The following is a 20,574-nucleotide window of genomic DNA, read 5'->3' on the forward strand; positions in this document are numbered from 1 at the left end:
GCGGACATTCCTAATGTGCCCGTCATGGTTAATGCCAGATTAACCGTGACATATGGACCGTGACGGGCGCCTATGCCCGCCACGAAAAATAAAAGGCGCCCGTCACGTAAAAAGAACTCTGTACTAGTGTAATGCCCGAATTTATCATTACTAACGGGAGACACAACGCTATGTTGGGCTATTTGGAACAAGAGCAAGAAGTGGCTTTTGATAGATGCCAACCTAAAACATTTTTGCAGGTGCTATTCAAGTCGCTCCGCCTTTGGGCCAAGTTGCATCGAAGCGAAAGCAATTAAGAGATTATTGGCTCTGCATGCCGCGTGTTGGAGATGGCTGCATTACGCACTAAAGAACTATGAGTGAAAATATTGATACTAATATAATAATGGGTCACTTTCTTGAGGAAGGTGAAGCCAGAATTATTTTTCATTATCTAAAAAAAGTGATCGGTAGATGCAGTATGCACGTTGCAAAGGACGTTAATGTCACCTGAAGGTAATGGGGTTCCACATACGAACGGTCCCATCACTTGAACCCGTAATTAGTGCTGGAATATCTGAATGATAAGAAACAGCAGTAACTGGTCCTACGTGTCCCTCGAGTATTTGAACACAACTCCTGGTCTGGTACTCCCATACCTGAAGCCACAATTTCAACAAGAGAATATTTTATTGCCTGAATCTACAGTTGAAAACAATAGTTAAAAACAATAGTAGGCTTACCTTGGCAGTCTTGTCCTTATAACCAGTGATCAAGTACAGCTCATCATCCTCCCCAGTAACGTAGCAATCCAAGCAGAGTGGACTACCAAACATTTCATGTTCCTTTGACGATGGAATCCTGTCATGGGATACATCGCCAATCTGCATTTTCAAAGAATACATAACAAGACTTTTAAATTTTGAAAAAAAATGGAGTTGTTGAAAACCCATATATGGGCCATAACGGCACCATTTTTTGTTCAACAAATTCTACGTATAAGGGCACTCGATCGAACCTTTAGTATATCATAGACTGTGAAGAAACTAGTTGAATCAGGGAAAAATTTGACAGCCTGTGGTGGTTTGTAATCTTCGATACCCCACGTGCCGCTGTGCTCCCAACCAAATGCACGCCCAGTTTTTCTCCCAGTCCCACACACGCATGCCACTGCCATCAGCTATGAGCACATAAGGCTCGGTTTGATGGACGGTGATCCGAGAAAGAAGTCCACTTCCAAAAATGACCTTCGAGACCAGCTTCTGTGTTTGATTAATATCGTAGACTGTAAAAGTATTACTGTAGCTGACCACAAACCATTCCTTTCGCGGGATAAAAGCTGCTGTTATAGCTGCACGAAGTAGAAGTGGTTTCGGCATAGTCATAGTACTGTATGAATGAAATAAATAAGCTAGGTTACTCTAGGTTAATCTCACTTCTTAGTATCATTATGCTATATTCAAGATTGCCACATCATTGAAATGTGTCAATAAATTGGCTTATCGAGATAAACTTCTAATGCATATTATAATGTTGCGTCTATGAGTGTGAAATAAAAAAAAGATAGATTCTGTTCTCTCTCCTATTTAATTTTTATGACATTACCATACAATCCTACATGGCGTATATTAAATGTGTATGATACTATGCACCGGCTCTAGCCACAATAGCTTGTTTATTCAGAAAGCATACTTTGACCTTGTATTGCCTGGCCTTGAATTGAGTTCTTTATTTCCTGCACATAAATAAAAATATGGTACAATTCAGTACAAATCGAGATGTTTTTTTTTCCGTGGTTACACGATAGACCTGCGCGTGCATACCCTAATTCATACCCATGAGTGTAGGCTCCTACTCTCTCCATTTTTAACCATTTCAAATTAGCTGTCAAACACACAATGATGGTCCGTGATGTACGGCGAGATAAACGGACCACCAAGGGCCCAGGCCATTGTCACCACCGCCGTTGTTCCCGCGGCCGTCGTCATGTTATTTAGTTACCATACAGAGTCTAAATTGTTTTAGGAAAGAGTCTGTTAAGTTATGGACTCATGTTTGTTAGATGGAAAGGAGAATCCAATGCCTATAAGGATCTCCTACAGTTTGCTTAAGGGTCAAGTCATCCTATGGCTATAAATACTAGCGTCATGTAACAGTTGCAATTCAAGAAAGGAATAGTCGAAAGCCTCTAAACCCTAGCTCTCAAGCCATCGCCTTGTGCTTCTCCTCCAGCGCCATCACCGCCCCTATACCGCGCGTGCCCGCGTGTCGGCCTAGGCCACCGCCCTTACTGCACTAGTCGCCGCTACCACCATGCCACTGGAGTGCCCCTCGGTACGCCTCTTACATGAGACCACTCGGTCGTCCACGCCGCTGCAATAGCCTTCGGCACCACCAACGTCGAGAAGGAGATCGCGAAACTCACCACCACAATGAACAACCACTTTGGCATGATGGATGCAAAACTCATCAATCTTAACGCCATGTTGAACACCATCGAGCCTGTACATCCCAAGAAGAACGCCACTGATGACTTCAACAAGTTTGTTAATTGGTGGGGGAGAAAGGTCGACGAGTTCTTCGCTGCGTACAACACTTCTCCATTCGCAACGAACCCATGTATACGCTAGAGATCAACGCGCTCCAACACCCCCGCGGATCTCTCCGCCGTCAGTACACTGAACATCAACCAGGAGATCACCGATCTGCGCGTGGAACAACCTGCCCTCGAGGAAAGCTGACACGCATCGGTAACAATGTCATCACCAACACAGTGGGCAACACCATCATCGTCGACTCCATGAAGACAATGCCCGACGTCATCATCGACGCCATGGGCTTCAAGCAAGTCCACCCCGCCATGACCACAGTCCAATCCGTATTGGATCTGGATGATGATGACGACAAGTCGACAACAACCTTGCTGTGGAAAACCAGCAAGTTGCGATTGTCGCCAACATACCCTTCGTCAACACCATGCTGAAGGAATCACCTTCATCCAGCACAACGACGATCATCAACAAGACGTTGAACATGTTGATCACACCAACATTAGCACTGCAGTCGCCCTCGCTGCCATTCTCGTACCTGATCGTTAATGACGGCAACCTCAGCGCCAAGTTGGGGGCCAAGCTCTCCTACAAAGAGGATCCTCTGAAGGACGTCCAACCCGTCGGTGCAACTATAACCGTCACACCGGGTTTCGAGATCAATCAACAGGTAACTGTTTGCACCGCAGGACCGTCAGACCCTTCATTAAAAATGGAGACGGCCAGCGTTCCCGCATGCCTATGCGAGACACAGCTGGCGAGGTCCCTTGAAGACAGCAAGGTGCCGGCGTTATTGCCAGGACGTCTGACTTCATCAATGTTCCGTGCCTCAGGAGCAAAACATCGACTCCACCTCCCTCATCTGCAACCGGCATAAAGTTCCGTGCCACGCGTGTCATTCATACTACCACTGCACGTCAATGACAAATCGGTGATTACGTCAATGTGATCCGTGGCACGCCCTGGCGAGTTAGCCTTGGCCAACTCACCTGGGATTTTGACAACATGAAGCTATTGTACGTCAACAATGGGCAACTATGTATGCTCCACGCCACACCTCACCAACAGGAGTCTCGCACATTGGACATGGCCAAAGTGCACGGCCAAGCCATGCTAGCTTGGTCTATGGACCATGGCTGACTCTTTTTGATGGGCGTCCCTATCTTCCGGCAACACCGGTATGGCTCCCTTATCTTTTATAGGTCTCCCGACGTGACGGTTCAACCAACATGGAGTAGTTAGCATTAGCAGCACATCTACCACCCACAGGGGGCAACATAGTAGGATGCCTTCGCAAGTCCTACTTTGCCAACCATGGTCGTCGTGACAACCCATAGCGGCAGCAATGATCACCTCCATCAACACCATTTGGACGGCTACTCATTGGCACCAACAACACCGACATCAGCTTCCTTTCAAACTCCAATGCACATCGCCTCTCTCTAGGCGAGCGTGATATGGTAACCTCCATCGTTGGCAGCATGCTCAACACCAGGACATCATGGTCCGTTGTTGGTGCACCATCTACCTCGCCCCAATGATATACACGACTCCTTCACTCCACCTCAAAGGATGGTCCACGACAACTTCGGTGCAACTGCCTCACGACCTTTCCTAGCTACATCATGCAACGATGCACCAAACGCCTACATGGGAAAAATCATAGTGTACTTCATCACTAGGCGCTACTACTTTGTCATCATCACCATCAACATCAGAAACAATCTAGTCAATGATAGAATGGAGCATCATCTTCCTCGGACTAAGCTGACATCAAGTGGAGCAACCTCTCTTAAGTCCTATTTTGGCACGAGGACGTGCCGAGTGGAAAAGGGGGAGTGATGTCATGCGCACAATGAAGGGCCATGATCTATGGCGAGACAAACGGGCTAGTAAGGGCCTAAGAGGGAAGGGCGCCTTAGGGCAGTTGTGCCTAGGCCGCTGTCGCCACTGTTGCTGTTCCCGTGACGGTCGTCTTGATATTTTGTTACCTGTCGAGTCCATGTTGGCTTAAGAAAGAGTTTGTTAAGTTAAAGAGTCAAGTTTGTTAGATGGAATCAATTGTCACAGATGAAAATCACGGCCCACCAAGGGGGCATCTAGGGGTGGTAAAGGGCCCAACATTTTGAACTACAAAATCTAAAGGTCGGGCTTTAATCTTATACAATTTTGAACTAAAAAATTTAAGGGACTTGTTGGGCCGTGAAGAGGCCACTAGGGCCATGGCCCATTACCACCCCTAGGGGCATCATGAGGGTAATCACCATGAGAAAAGGGAATGAGTCCCACAGAAGGACTAATTCACCGAAGTCGGGCCCAACAAGATTCATGTCTCTCTCGCGGCCGCCATGCGCTTATGTGCTTGATTCCGCTGGATGAGGCGGACGCCGGCGTCGAGGAGCTGCGGGGACCAGGCAGAGACGGCACGGAGGTCGAAGGAGCGGACCTCCTGGGCACCGCGGCGGAGCAGCTCGAGGCAGAGGGCGGCGCTGACGAAGCCCAGCGACGACGACTTGTTGCCGGTGGTACCTCCTGGCGACGGCTGCGCTGCTTCTCATGGCGCGCCCCCTGGGGCTTCGTCAGCGTCGTCGGGTAAGGCGAGGAGGAGGCACGGAGGTGGCGTGGTGAAGGGGCGGTGAGTGAAGTGGAGGTAGCGCTATACTCTCCCTGTGGCTCGTGCGAGCACGGGACGCAGGTGGCTCTCAAAAAACGAAACTGGAGAGCATTGGACGGGAGCCAGGAGAGAGAGTATTTTGCGTCTGCAGAGCCTGGCCGAGGAACAGTAGAAAGAAATCAAACACACAAACATGCATCCGGGGAGCTCGAGCCACCAAAATTGGCCCATATCAAACACGCCCTTACGAGCTGAGCCGATCCAGTTTTTTAGCTCGTTTGTATAACGAGCTATAATGAGTCGAGCCATAATGAGTCGAGCCATAATAAGCCGAGCTATAACGAGTCGAGCCACTAACGAACCGAGCTGGCTCGTTATCCAGGCCTAGTGGCAAAGAAAATTTATTGTCACCAAATGACCATGTCCTCCCAGACTCGAACATGCATACAGACTTGCATGCTTCTAGCTTCTCCGCCTCCGACAGCCTCAACTTCCCAAGCCTCACAGATGAGTAGTATTGCACTACTAGGAATACGACGACAACAGGCTAACAAAATTGGGTTTGGCTCCGGCAGCGGAGAGGCTTAATCTGTTCAATTCCTTGATACTGGAAAATTCTGATTTGCAGCAGCAAAAAGCACAGCAGGAGCAGCTATGCGTTGCTGAAGCTAATACTGTCCTCGAAGTCAAATTTGATTTGTCCCCTCTACACAGTAATAGCCTCCCTCGATCTACACCGTAACAGCCTGGATACAGCTGTTACCGACAGAAAAGAGTAGAATTCCTTGGAAAAGCTCCCTGAGGCCCCCCACGCTGGTTCCCTCACGTCGTCGCTGGCGAGCAGTAGGGCAGCTCCGACGGCACGACCCCGGGGACCTCTCCGAGGGAACGCAGACAGGCAGCGGGTGCGGGAAATCGGATGAGGGGACGAGAGGAGTGTGGATGAACCTGGGCCGACCCGGGAGGAAGGCAGGAGGACGCTCCAGGCGGAGGTGGAGGGCGGCGGCCGACAAGGAGACGCGTCGAGGCAGGGCTACGAGGAGCCGGCGAATGGCGGTTTGGACACCCAGGCTGCCGTGACTGCCGGCGAGGTCATCGGGGACGGGAACGAGGCCGGGGATGGGGACGAGCTCGCCACGGACGGGGCGAGGTCGACGTGGCGCGTTTGCAGCGGCGAGAAGGCCGGTCGCGGTGCAGCAGTCGTCGTCGTCGAAGTACGGAGCGGGGGTCGGAGCTCGCGCTCCGCAACCGATGCGGCGTGGGCGCCTGGGCGGGCGTTCGTGCGAGAGTCGTGTGTGGGGCGGGTGCTTAGCACGGCGCGGAGGATTAGCGGATCGGTTAGAGCGAGGCAGAGATGTTTAGCGCGGGCGGTTTACCGCGGGGAGGCAGGCCGAAGGATTGCGGAGACGATTCCGTTTCATTCTTTTTAGTAGTAGGATTTGTGGAATAGCTAGAATGAGTTGATCTATCGTCACTTATTCCTCAGAAGCCAATAAGTAATATATGCATGAGAAATGGGTTGATTCCACCAAATTCATGAAATAAACTCATGATATATCACCCCATGAAGCATGTGGTGACTCCACATAAGAGAGGCAGATACTATGTTGCCTGAATAAAATGCGATTAACACAGACGCTCTGTTAAAGGTGGACATTGCCGGCCTTGGGAAAATTCTTAATAGTGTCCAGCTGTGAAATCTATTTTGGTAGTAGTAATTAGCTATCATTAGAACTTTTTTATTTGATGGTACACGTACGTACGTATACAAACCAGTACCAAGAAAAGCGGCCGACAGTACTGTAACGTACATTGTCTATATATATGAATATCAGGCATAAATAAGCGAACAACATACAGCTATCATATGCATGTACAGTAAGTACTAGCTTGTTACAGTAATGAGCCAGCTGCGAGGTGAATGAAATTAGATTTCGCCTGCTGCAGATTTCATAGCCTACTTAGGTTGCGCAGACTACATGCCATAGAACGTAGTATAGTGATTATGTACGCATTTCTCCGTTATTCCATCCCTTCCAGGCTCCAGTTTTCCGTTAAGTTTACATTTGATCCTTAATGTTTTATAAGCAAATCCATCTACCAAGTAGGCACCAGGCTGTGTTGCTGTCAGTTTTAGTCTTTTAGATAAAGTATGCGTGTGTGTGGACGTCTACACTTTGCTTGTGTAATTTTAAAAAAAAGATAACCGGTTAAATTTCCTTCCATGCACAAATGTTGTCTAATGCGGTACTAGTAGTAGGGCAATTAACGTTGTCCGTACATTCTACGTGATATAACAAAGCTAGCGTCACGGTTGGGAATCTTGTTGCATGTTTCTAAATTAGGATTTGTAATTTACTCTAACCGGCTGGCTGTTATTTATCATCTATTTTTAAAACCAGCAATTTATATTAGGATTTGGGTGCTACATTCAATCACGACGACCGACTATGCTCAAATTGATACTTTGTGCGAAGTGAGTTCAACAGTCATTTTTGTAGTACTAGGCTGCCATAAGCATCTCTGGTGGTTAAAACACATAGGTCATATTTCGACTACTTTCATAAGTATCTACATATTACTCACATCTCATGGACTGCTATATATGACTAGCGGCCAAACTTTTATAGATGTGTTATTTCTAAGAAGTTTTTAGGACATCTATGCTAAATAAACCACACCATACAAAATAGGAGAAATATGCATCTCAAACGATAGGACCTTGTTATAAAGGGTCTCTCCATCACAGCCAACCACTAGGTTGTTTCATTATATTACCTCACAGGATCTCTGAGTACATAGAACACGCTTTTCACTATGGAATGATTTTATGTGGGTCTGAAGCCCATCTCTTTCGATGCACCATCTATCACATTACGTGACAGACCTTTTGTGAACTAATCTGTCAATTTTTAGATGTATAGACATAATCAAATGCTATTACTCCTTTTTTTAGGCCTCAACTCTTCAAGTACAAGTTGTATTATCTGAACTCACACACTAACTCTTACCACCACACACAAACTCACACACGCACTCACACCCCTAGTGCGCAAGCTAGAGCTGCAGCTATACGAAGAGACTTGCATGTGGCCGAGAGATATCCGAAGTCTTCTGGCTTCGCTCATGACGGGCACGTCATTCTGACCATTGTGGCACATCCATGTGTGAGGCAATGAAAGGGAACCTATTGTTCCCCGGTGGGAAAAATCATGTGTTCGAGCATACTCGGACCATGACCGGCAGCCTCCACACCCGGAGGACTTACCGCCCGAGCTACGGCTCGGTCCCCCAATGCTATTACTCCTAAGTTTTTAAGTTTTCTAACAGTCTCTTTACTTACCTTGTTGACTTCATATTATCATTAGAACTGTTACATCTAATTATTCGAGCTCATAGAAATATATGGTATAGGTTTTTTTTAACCATCGGTAAATTCATAAGGAGTTCATCACGAAGCCGCTCAGCTTAGCGGTGGTAGTATCTAATGCTATGAGTTCTGCTTCTATTATTGATCACCTCGTTAAGATGGTCTGCTTACAAGATTTCCTTGAAACAACTTCATCTCTATGTGAGAACACATATCCACTTATGTATAGCTTCAGATATATCCATTTTGCATCACAATAGCCTCTAGTACCCTTCTGTACCTAGATATACTAAATATCATAGCTCATAGTCCATTTTTTTTAGCACAATACCCTCTCAAAACTATGTGAATGATCATCTCCTGGATTTGAAACAAACCGGCAAAGCTTGCTCTCATAGCAAAGAAGATGTCTGGCCCTCGTTTCACTACCTAAATACATAAGAGAGCCAATTATTTGAGAGTTTGATCTTGTGCTATTCATTATTTTTTCATCAATAGCAACCTTTTACACATAATAGGATTGTAGAAGTGTTATTGTCGATGAAATATGGTCAGTAGTCCACTGAGGGGTATGCCCATGGTGGATGAATCGGTGAAGGTGCGCGAGACACGAACTAGCTAGTGTGATGCAAGACGCAAGATTTATACAGGTTGTGTCTATAAATGGTAACAGAGACACAAGACGCAAGATTTATACAGGTTCGTTTGGGTTGCCAGTGTGACATAATACCCTATGTCTTGTGCTCTGTTGATTTATGTTGATTAGGCATGATATTCAATAAGGTTGATCTGGTAATCTCAACTACGGGACCCTGCCCCTCCTTATATACTCTGAAGAGAGATAGGGTTACAAGAAATCTTAGTCTTTCAAAAACATTAGTCAGAGTCTAGCACGTGACTCTGTTTCAGCCTTTTTCTTAGTTCATCGCATCTCTGAAGCATGTAGGAGGTTTGCTAAGATTGACATACATGTATTTCAAAAAAAACATTAAGTAACATTTTCCTCTTGACAAACAAGAAACTAAATAACAAAAGGAAGTTGCTACCTCTACCGCTGTGCTGGTGAGTTGGCTTCCTTCCATGTTCCTTCTCACAAAGAATATGCAGGTTTGAATGCTATGATTATGTTTTGTGGTTTCTATATTCTTGTCGGCAAAACTTGAATATTTCTCTGCCCTTTTCTCTTTATTTATTTTAGAAAGCAATGTAATATTGTGATTTATATAGTCATTTCATGTGAATTTGTTTCTTTTATTGGTTAGTTTTTTTGTTTAAAAAAATTGTGCTGGATGCTGTGCTGAGTAGTTGGGTTCCTCTTGGATGAGAAAATTTTGATGCCACAATGCATGATCCGAGCATGTCCAAGCCATGGGACACTTAGGCGCTGCATATAATGTGGGCCCTGCATATATAGTTGTTGATTTTACTGATTTATGCTTTAGTGAGCTTTACGTTTCGATCGTGATCTTTACAGCAGTCAGCATAAGTAATAAATAGGTGTTAGAAGAACAATGTAAAGTTTACTGCATATGGCATTTTGAGGCAAAGATTTGGAGACGATTTTTATAGTTTGCTTACTTAAATAACAGTTCAGTATTTATGGGTTCTTTCTCATTGTTACAAGGATAAGTCATTTTATATCTTGTATATTAATTTCTATCAGTTGTCCTTTTTTTTCAGGTAACCTGAATTTGGATGAAGGACGCAGCTAGTTGAAATCAAATAATACATTTGCCTGTTCGGTAATGGGAACCATCTAAAATTTTTGATATATTTTGTCTAATTCTTTTCTGATGCAGGCATATTTCTTTTCTCAATGAAGGTTAATGGGTTGTTGGAAGAGCAGAGAGATTTATATCTCCAATGATCCTGTTGCGGTGGCCCAAATGCACTGCTGAATGGTTCAGGCACAGGAAGGTTTTACCTTGGGAAGTTCCTTCTTGCCCCTACTCCTTACTCGCTGCTTCAGTTCAGCATGACGACTCAAGCGGTGATGAAAGGCTGAATTGTGCTCCTGATAATGAGCCTATCCGGAAACGGCGACGGTCTTTGAGCTCTGACAGTGTTGTGCATGCACTCCGCTGCCTAAGGAGGAAGCCCACAGTTGCCTTTGCCTACTTTAAAGATATACATAGCCTTGGTTTTCAGCATGACTTCTCAACCTACTCAGAGATCATACAAATTTTATCCCATTCATTCCATGGGAAGATGCTGGTATCCTTGTTTTGTGAGATTCTCTCGGGAACTGGTAATGGTGGCCCTGAAATCTTAACACTTGTTGATCACTTGAGAAAAACATGTGCTACTTCTCACGTACTCTCATATGCAATTAATTGCTTAATCAAGGCATACACCACCAGCCATGATGCACAAGAAACAATTGAGATGTTTTGTCACCTTTGCAGGCTTGGATTTGTTCCTACACTTTGGGCTTGCAATTTCCTGCTCAAATTTATATCTCAGAGTGGTGGTTCAAATATGGTTATCAGAGCTTATGATCGAATGAAGTGCTTTCAGTTGACACTAGATACTCAGTCATTGAATATAGTCACTAGGTCATTTTTTGAAGCAAATAAGGCAGATGAAGCATTCCAAGTGTGGGTTAGGATGATTGAAATGGGAGTGAAACCAGATGTACATGGATACTCATCATTTATAATTGGCCTTTGTGAATGTGGAAAGTATGATCTAGCTTATAACATGGTAAGCAGATATGCTGTTCTTCATGAGATCACCCAGGAAAGGGTTGCAATCGAGTCGATCGCTTATAATATGGTAATTGATGGACTATGCAAAGAAATGAAACTGGAGGAGGCTGAAAATGTCTTGGAGATCAAGACCAGACATGGATCTACCCTTGATCTATATGGTTATAGCTATCTCATTTGTAGTTATTGCAAAATGGGTAACCTAGGAAAGGCATGGTATCATATTGAAGCCATGGTATCCCATGGCATTGAGGTAAATTGTTATATCATTGGTTACCTTCTACAGTGCCTCAAGAAGCTAGGCATGGTATCTGAAGTTATTGATCACTTCCAGAAATTTAGAGATTTAGGACTCCATCTCGACGGTGTGCTTTATAATATTACTATGGATGCTTATTGCAAGCTTGGGAACATGAATGAGGCAGTTAAGCTACTGAATGAAATGATGGCTGGAGGTTTGGTCCCGGACAAAATCCACTATACATGCCTGATCAATGGTTACTGTCTGAAAGGAGAAACAGAAAATGCCTGGCAAGTATTTGAGAAGATGCTGAAGGCAAATATAAAACCAGATGTAGTTACATATAACATACTGGCCGGTGGATATAGCAGGATTGGCGCTGTTATTAATGTATATGACCTTCTTGAGCACATGATGGATCAAGGGTTGGAGCCTAATTCACTCACCTATGGTATAGCTATTGCTTGTTTTGTAGAGGAGGCAACTTAAGTGAAGCAGAGGTATTATTTAATATAGTAGAAGAAAAAGGGATAGATAATATTGAAGTGCTGTACAGTTCTATGGTTTGTGGTTATTTGCACTCGGGCTGGACTGCCATGCTTACACACTTTTTCTTAAGATAAAAAGGTTGAGGAGGCTTCAACTGTGTGTAGTATGATGCTGGAAAAGAATGTCGTTCCTGATGTAATTTCATATAGCAAACTTATATCAGCTTATTGTCAGACAGAAGATATGCACAATGCTCGCTTATGGTTCCTTGATATGGTTGAAAGAGGACTTTCTGATGTCATTGCATACACTGTACTGATGAATGGTTATTGCAAGGTTGGTCGGCTGCAAGAAGCATGTGACTTATTTGTTCAAATGATAAATTCAGGAATCAAGCCTGATGTAGTTGCATACACAGTGCTATTGGATGGCCACATAAAGGAGGCCCTACACCAAGGGTGGCAGGGTATCTCTAAGGAATGGAGGAGCTTTCATCTTAGAACAAAGCATAAGATGTTGCTGAGCTCTATGAAAGACATGGAGATTGAACCTGATGTAACCTGTTACACAGTATTGATTGATGGACAGTGCAAAACAGAATATCTAGATGAAGCACGGGGATTGTTTGATGAGATGTTAGCGAAAGGACTTACCCCTGATGTTTATGCATACACAGCTCTTATAAATGGATACTGTAGCCAGGGAGAAATAGCTAAGGCTGAAGATCTTTTACAAGAAATGACAGATAAGGGGATGAAGCCAGAAGTACTAACCTTTTCAGTATTACATCAGAGAACCTTAAGACATCAAAAGGCCCATTCATATTTATGATCTCCAATGGTTGTATGTTGATGAATGTCATTTAACTGAAGGAACTTCATGCCAACAAAAGGTAATAATTTCTTGTAGTTGTATTTACCCTTGTCCATCATGATTCATGAATTTACTAAAAAAATAGTATATATAATTATGTTTATTTAACCACCTGCACACAGTTGTGCTCTTAGGATCCTACCAGATTTGATTACTGGTGCTAGCGATCGGTGGGCCTATGTCAGGAATGCGGACACCTGGAGCATGGAAAGATTGCCCTCTCAGGGTCAAGGAGAAGAACAAAATGCACGTGTCTTCAGCGTCGGGATCAATGACTACCAATGGAGTTGTGCAAACACCATCCTGGCTAAGTTCTAATATGCACAGGGAATATGACTACAAAATGCACAGGGAATATGAAAGAGAAGAAAGGAACGACCAACACAAGAGGCCATTTCCCCATGCTCAGGAAAGTTCTAATAATGATGGACTGGTTCTTTACCGTATACTCTGTCCAGACAGTTTGATTGGTAGTGTCATAGGAAAGAATGGCAATGTGATAAATGCTATCCGGCAACAGACAAGTGCCAAAGTCAAGGCTATTGACCCGTACCCTGGTGCCGACAAAAGGGTTATCTTGGTATACTGCTACGTCAAGCATAGAGACCTTGATGCTGACAGTGATGACAATGAGCCTGTTTGTGCAGCTCAAGATCCATTACTTAGGGTGCACAAAGCAATTGTTGATAGATTACAAAAGAATCATAGAGACTCTGATAAGAAGAATACAGAGGAAGCTAACATTCTTGTGCCAGCTAGTCAGGCGTCAAATGTTATAGGAAAATCTGGTGCTGTCATCAAGCATCTTCGGTCAACATCAAGAGCATTCATTAAAGTGAGCCCAAAAGATCCAAGTGATGCTAAACATTCATGTGCTATGAGTTTTGATAATTTTGTTCAGGTAAATTCTCTGGCATCTCATTATTTGGTAAATCAATGTGTGTTCCCTACATATTATGGGATAATTGTTATTAAAGAGTGGCAGGATATAATCAGTATATTTGCAATAACTTGCTTGGTTCTCAGCTAATGTTTTTATATTACAACTGTACCATATATTGTGACTTTTATCATCATGGTACATGAATGTTCCTGAAGTTGCAATCTCCTAGCACAGTGCCTCAGGTTTTTGGCTATATATTTCAGAACGCATACATATTTCACTTGCCCTCTGTTTATGAAAGTGTGCTTTTGTTTGTTGCTCACACTTAAATGTATCACGTTCTATAATATCTTTCATCTTTTGTTACATATGTTCTGCTAACTATTTACGGTAAACAGATAACTGGTGGTGCTGAAGCTGTTAAAAAAGCACTGTTTGGAGTATCTACCATCATCTACAAGCACCCATCAAAAGAGAACATTCCTCTTGAAACTTCCATTCCTGAACCTGCTCCAAGCATTATAATCCCTTCAGAACTTCCTGTCTATCCAGCTAGTAACTTTTACTCAGCCCCAGATGCTGCTATACCACATCCAAGCCTGTCTATCTTAGGGTCAACACGTCATGTTCCTGAACTTGCTCTACCTGCCGATGATCATGGTCGACTGCCTATTTATCCATCTATTCTTCCAGTTATTCCTACTTATAGTGCCCCAAAATGTTCAGGAGAACTTGAATTTCGTGTTTTATGCCCTGGTGGCAAAATTGGCTTGGTTATTGGTAGAGGTGGGGCTACCATAAAGAATATAAGGCAAGAAAGTGGTGCAAGGATAGATGTTGATGATGCAAAAAATGACAGGGAGGAAAGTATTATTACCATTACATCCACTGAGGTTAGACCAAACATCCTCACCTAGGTTTTACTCTGTTTTCTGTATCCTATCAGCTACTCAATTTTAGATTGTACCTTTACTTTCAGGCCACCGATGATGTTAAGTCTGCTGCTGTGGAAGCTGTTTTGCTGCTTCAAGCCAAGATCAATGATTATGAGGATGATAGAATGAATCTTCACCTTCTTGTCCCAAATAAGGTTATAGGCTGTCTTATTGGCAGAGGTGGTTCAATAGTCAATGACATGAGGAAGAAGACTAAGGCAAACATCCTCATTTCAAAGGGTGAGAAGCCCTGGAGAGCATCTTCCAGTGACGAACTTGTTGAGGTAAGAGTACTCATTTGCATTATCAGTTTTAAAATTTAAATAGCCTTGGTAGCAAGATATCTTGAATAGTCAAATGTCAAATGGTTCATGTGTGTAGGTATCTGGAGAAGCAGACAAGCTGCGTGATGCTCTTGTTCAGATAATTTTAAGACTTAGGGAAGATGTTCTCAAAGAGAGTGTTGAAAGCCAAAATTCTGACAGGGATGGCAAGCTAACCGTTGCCACCTTTGATTCCTTATATGGAGGCAGTCTTTCTTTGCCTGCATTATTACCTCATAACCCACAAATTGCCCCCTTGAGCTATGATAGAAGAGGTGAATCCGAGAGAGCTCTGGAAGTTTTCCCTCGTACTAGTTCGTATGGGTATAGCTCCATGCAGGTATGGTTTGTGATTTTGCATAATTTTTCTCTTCCTACTCTGGTCTTAGGCATTCCTTAGTATCTAGGAATTCATTATCATCTTAATTCTTAATTGTTGACATCCTCTCCATCAGGTCACTGATGATGGCTATGGAGGACTTCCATCATATACATCAAAGGCATATGAAGAGTATTGTTTCAACTGAACTCGCTATAAATCCTGTTCTAATTCTACCATGTTAGTTCTCCTTTTAGTTATTTCTTATTTTATGTTTTTTCTAAATATCAATGGTCAGACATCTACCTCGTGTGGAAATGACTGTCCCTGCTAGTAGCCTATCAAAAGTAATGGGAAAGCGTGGCACAAATTTGGACAACATTAGAAAGGTGAGTTTATATTGTTGCTTACTTTTAGAATGAAAATACACAACTTAAATCTTGGTGTTACGCCCTATTTCCCCCTGAATTAAGCATCTTTAATATTAAAAAGGATCAGTCCACAATGGCTACCCTAATGTCTAGGCGTGTCTGTATCGGGTCAAGTTGACAACCCTCTATTTGTGTAGTATCCAACTTTTATTACATTTTTCTGTTCATCTTACTTGGCAAATCTTACACAAGAATTATTGGGAAATACCCTGACATCTATTAAAGTGGATCTTTCACAAGATTTTGTCAGTCCTGTATTTGTGTGAGATCAACTTTTTATTACATTTTAATACTGATGATGCATAATTCTATGGATGCTGTTGCAGATTTCTGGAGCTCACATTGAAATTATTGAATCAAAATCCTCTCGTCATGACCATATTGCTTACATATCTAGAACCTCTGATCAGAGGCAATCAGCTGAGAATTTGATTAAAGCTTTCATAATGTCTACCTAAGATTCCTTCTGTGGTCTGAGAACACCATCTCATCAGTTTGATCTCTTTTGACTTCTCCCATCCGTAGATTCCCTGAGTTTGTGAAGAACATTGAATGCAGTGTTTCCTCCACCTGTCCAAGTTCCCAATCAATATCATGCATATTTGAGCGAGGTGTACTCCAATAGTAGACAAGGCACTCTATGTTCCTTAGATCTTCAACTGTTACCTATTTGTGTTGGCATAGTCATCATAATTCGCATGTCTTACTCTTCGTTATCTCAATGACCGGTCCAGTTGCTGGCTTGCTGCTTACCGATATCTCTTTCAATTTTTTATCCTGTGAATACTGAGTTGATTATTCCTTCACAACTAATAGTAGAGAGGCCTGTTTCCCAACCTCAATATCTGACTCACTTTCTGCTTAACGTAGCTCTTATAATTTCATCCTGTTTGACTGCTATCTGATTCATTAGGTTAATATAATTGTACCAAGGGCCCCCTTTGGAATCTGATAATGACCCTTTCGTGAAAGGCTTGTCCAAAACTCCTTGAGATTCCTTTGTTTCAAACATTCTTTGGAATGTGAGGTTCCGGGTGAATTCCATTGGCTGATTCAGTTGGTGCTTAGTATAGTTTTTGTAGTTCTGCGTTGCCTATGCTGCTAGCTGTGACCTTAGAGCGGGGTTTGTTCCTTGTCAATCTGACTGGTTGACCCATTGCTTGCTTTGGTTCTTACAACTTTGTAATGTCAATACCTGATTCTTTCATCATCAGTTCCAAAGAGTTCCTTGTTTTTCTGGTAACTCTACTCTGGACCATATAAGTTCTTTGAAAACTTGCCCGGAAACCCTAGGCTTTTAGAAGCAACCATATACATAAGCTTAGTCATGTTCTTGGATCACAACATGCAGATCAATTTTGTGAGTGTTCTGCAAGTAACTGTGACCATCATTAGTGGATATCTAGAGAACTATTCTGACATTTCAGCTGTCTGAAAAACTTCCTAGAGAAGTATTCTAACATCCGATGCTGCTACCACCTTAGATGGGCATTCTTCCGTCCCAGTCTGCGACTGGTTCACCCATTGTGCTTTGTCATGTCAGTAATCGCCTAATTCTTTCATCATCTGGTTCGAAAGAGTTTGCATGTTTTTCTGCAGTAATTAATTCTACTGTGGAACATTATATTAATAAGTTCTTTCGAAACCTGCATGGTAACCATACTTTATTCAGAAGCATTCATATTCATTAATCTTGGTCAACACCACCTCCCCCCTAAAAAAGTCCCTGAAGCCCTCTATCAAACTAAAATTCACTCCATCATTCACCTGTGCAGTTACTCCTTATGTGTATTTTGTGATAACAAGCAATTATGGCACCATCAAGTGTATAAAGTTGCAGTGTGTCATAATGTCTGTTAACAAATTGTAATAGAGTTTGTTGTCGTGGTAACAGCTGTTGTGGTTGCTCTGAGCTGTCTTCTGTAAATATTGTGTACTGTTGAAATTTTGTAGCACAGTAGAATGTCATGCTTTCTTTTCTCCTGGACTCTCTTTTGAGTGTCTGTAACTGATTGATGCCGTCTTGGGAAATATGAGATGTGCATCTGTAATAGAATCCTACTAGCTGCGTGTTTATGTCTTGCATTTGTGAATGGTATAAATGTACTGCTGTTCTGCATATGTGTATTGGTAAAAATCAAGGTGACGTCTTGAAATTTATTTTGAAGTGACTTTTTCCTTCTCTGAAGTACTTTTAAAGTGGTGTTATATATTGATTTCGTTATCTACCTGTGATGAATCACGTATTAGTGCCTTCTGTTTTTCTTAAGGAATTAGTGCCTTCGATTGCCATCACTGCAATTGTAATTAGGCTTTTTGCAAAGTAGATGCACGTCCATTTATAATATTTTAATCGGCTGGAGCAAAATAGAAATATTTAGTCGGCTGGAGCGAAGGGGCTGTTACGCCCGTTGCCACCAATAATCGCACCCTGACTCAATCTGAAAGTTATTTTCAGTGTCCATTTTTCTTAACTAAATCAGCAGCATTAGCATTGTCTTGGCACTCTCTTCTATCGTATGCTATGTGCTTATGTTTTGGAAATCATTTTTACATCACCTATTCCCATTAGAATAGAATCCAAAATATTAGCTGCAACTTTGTTACATCATTACATGGCATTATCACCTTGGTTTCCAATTTTGCATTTTCATGCTATATACTATAATTTATTTACTATTCAAAGTAAATTTATTAAATACATGATCAATTCATGTACCATTTACGAAAAAACTTTAAAACAATATTGTCTAAACTAGCATGGGATGGAATTAATTTCTGACTTGGGCACTACCAACAAAATGTTAGGATCTCGTGGCATCAGTGCCACTTCAATCTAAACAACCAACCAAAGTGCCTAACCTTGTTGGCATACACATGCACATTTGCATGCAACTCCTCCAATCGTGAGTGCTCAAAGGAGCGAGGTCCATGTATTATTTTGCAACCCTCAATCAAAATTGCAAGGACAAATGTAATATCACCCAAAAATATAAATGATTACTCGTTCAATGCGTTTATCATCATTTTACATCTCACATCATATATAAATCGATCTCAGAAGCACAAAAATGTCATTTTCAATCTAAGTTTTCCATTTGGAGGGCTTTGCGACGGTTCCAGCTCTGGCTCATGCAGCCTACCAAACGCTGTAGAAACTAGAAGTTAGTGGACCAAGGTTGGTTACTTGGTTGGAGGAGTCTGTGAGCAAATGCAAAAGTCAGTGGACCATGACGTAAATAGTGTGGTTTCAAAATTTTGAAAGCAGTTTCCTTCTAAATCGTTTATCCGTTCTAAAGCCGTTTTGACCATGATGTCATTTACAATTAGTCGTATAAAACAAGATCAAACATGATAATATTTGGATTTTTATAAGTTAATATTTTTATTTAGAAATACAACTATGGAATTTTTCTCTTTTGCTTGAAACATTTTTCTTTATTCTCATGACACATTTTGTGCTGACTCTTCCACATACACGTGGTGCAAAATAACCTTTAATATCATCAAAAGAAGCCAAAACATGAGAAGCTATTTTGCCAAACATTTTTCAAAAAAAAAAGACTCTTGCTTCTTTAAAGAAGCCACTCCTTTAGAGGAGCCAAAGCCGGAGGTGTTTTCAGAGGAGCCGAAGCCTTGCCAAACAAACCCTAACTGACTAGCAATAAAGCTGACATTTGTCCAACATTACACATAAATATTTGAAAACAGTCATTTGGTTCAAATTATACTTTCGATTTATTGGAGGCAAATAAGTTCTTGGAATTAGTTTGAAACTTACTTCAAAGAATAAGACTACAAATGTTTTTGTTACATTTGGAAATAACATTAGCCCAATATTGTACTACCAACATGTAGTACACAATGTCATGTACCTTAGACATGATACTCTTATTCTATATAAGTTAAATTTTAAATTGTATTTTAACATAAGGAATTTTGTTTAGTAGCTCATACCACTAACACATAATGGAGACCACTCTTTCTAAGGGTATTAAAAATGTTTACCTTGTACTCCCTCCGTATCACAATTAAATGATGTTTTGGACAGCGACACGGTTCAAAGCACAACTTTGACTTCTCTTTTCTATAAAAATATTTATTAAAAAGTTATATATGTATATTTTTATGAAAGTAATTTTCAAGATAAGTCTATTGATATGATTTTCACATTTCCAAACTCAACGGCTTAAAAGTTATTCATAATTTATATTCCTAATGTTTGACCAAAACCTTGTCCAAAACGTCATCTAATTGTGATACGAAGGGAGTATGCATCATTGTATAGGATTCTATGGTACTTATCATGTTTCAACATATCTTATGTATATGGTTTACATATCCAAACAAACTAATAAATTGTAATTATGAAAATCAGCACTCAGCTTATTAGTATTACGGATACAAAAACCAAATACGTGTAACCTTTTTCCCTTCTATATCCTCTAGGATGCATTATATTATACATACATCAATTGATTAACAAATGTTGCATACAAAATATTTTTTCGATCTTGAGCACATCCATGTTTGCCATGCGAAAAGTATTCAATAATTTTATGGGCTGCCAAATTCTCATAAATTTTGACGTTTTATTTTGTGCACATGCTCTTTCATATCATTTCATATGCAAGACATTCCCCGATTTTTATGCACTAGAAAGATACATATTCACCTCACTTGCATTCAACAACAGAAGTACACTAGTTAGCAACACATCCTGTCATACTTAAACCTAGAATATTAATACCTAGCTAAAGCGAGCAATTAGTATAGACAACTATATTAACTAGAAAATTTAAAATGTGGGCTGAGAAAAATAACAACATAGCACTTAGTCTCATGCAAATTGCATGTTCA

At 41.8% G+C, this 20,574-nt stretch overlaps 2 protein-coding genes across 2 annotated transcripts; both read left to right on the forward strand.

The window, feature by feature from the left end:
- The first annotated feature begins 10,267 nt into the window (after positions 1-10,267).
- LOC120677346 (pentatricopeptide repeat-containing protein At2g26790, mitochondrial-like) lies at positions 10,268-12,066 on the forward strand. The gene has a single exon (XM_039958497.1). The coding sequence runs from the start codon at positions 10,376-10,378 to the stop codon at positions 11,948-11,950; it is 1,575 nt and encodes a 524-aa protein (XP_039814431.1). The 5' UTR covers positions 10,268-10,375; the 3' UTR covers positions 11,951-12,066.
- An 887-nt stretch (positions 12,067-12,953) lies between these two features.
- Positions 12,954-16,458, forward strand: LOC120677345 (KH domain-containing protein At4g18375-like). Its single transcript, XM_039958496.1, has 7 exons — positions 12,954-13,724; positions 14,105-14,599; positions 14,686-14,925; positions 15,023-15,304; positions 15,420-15,475; positions 15,582-15,672; positions 16,041-16,458. The coding sequence occupies exons 1-7, from the start codon at positions 13,002-13,004 to the stop codon at positions 16,170-16,172; spliced, it is 2,019 nt and encodes a 672-aa protein (XP_039814430.1). The 5' UTR covers positions 12,954-13,001; the 3' UTR covers positions 16,173-16,458.
- Positions 16,459-20,574: the final 4,116 nt, after the last annotated feature.

The sequence above is a fragment of the Panicum virgatum genome, chromosome 6N, assembly GCF_016808335.1.
Source record: "Panicum virgatum strain AP13 chromosome 6N, P.virgatum_v5, whole genome shotgun sequence".
NCBI classification, from domain to species: Eukaryota; Viridiplantae; Streptophyta; class Magnoliopsida; order Poales; family Poaceae; genus Panicum; species Panicum virgatum.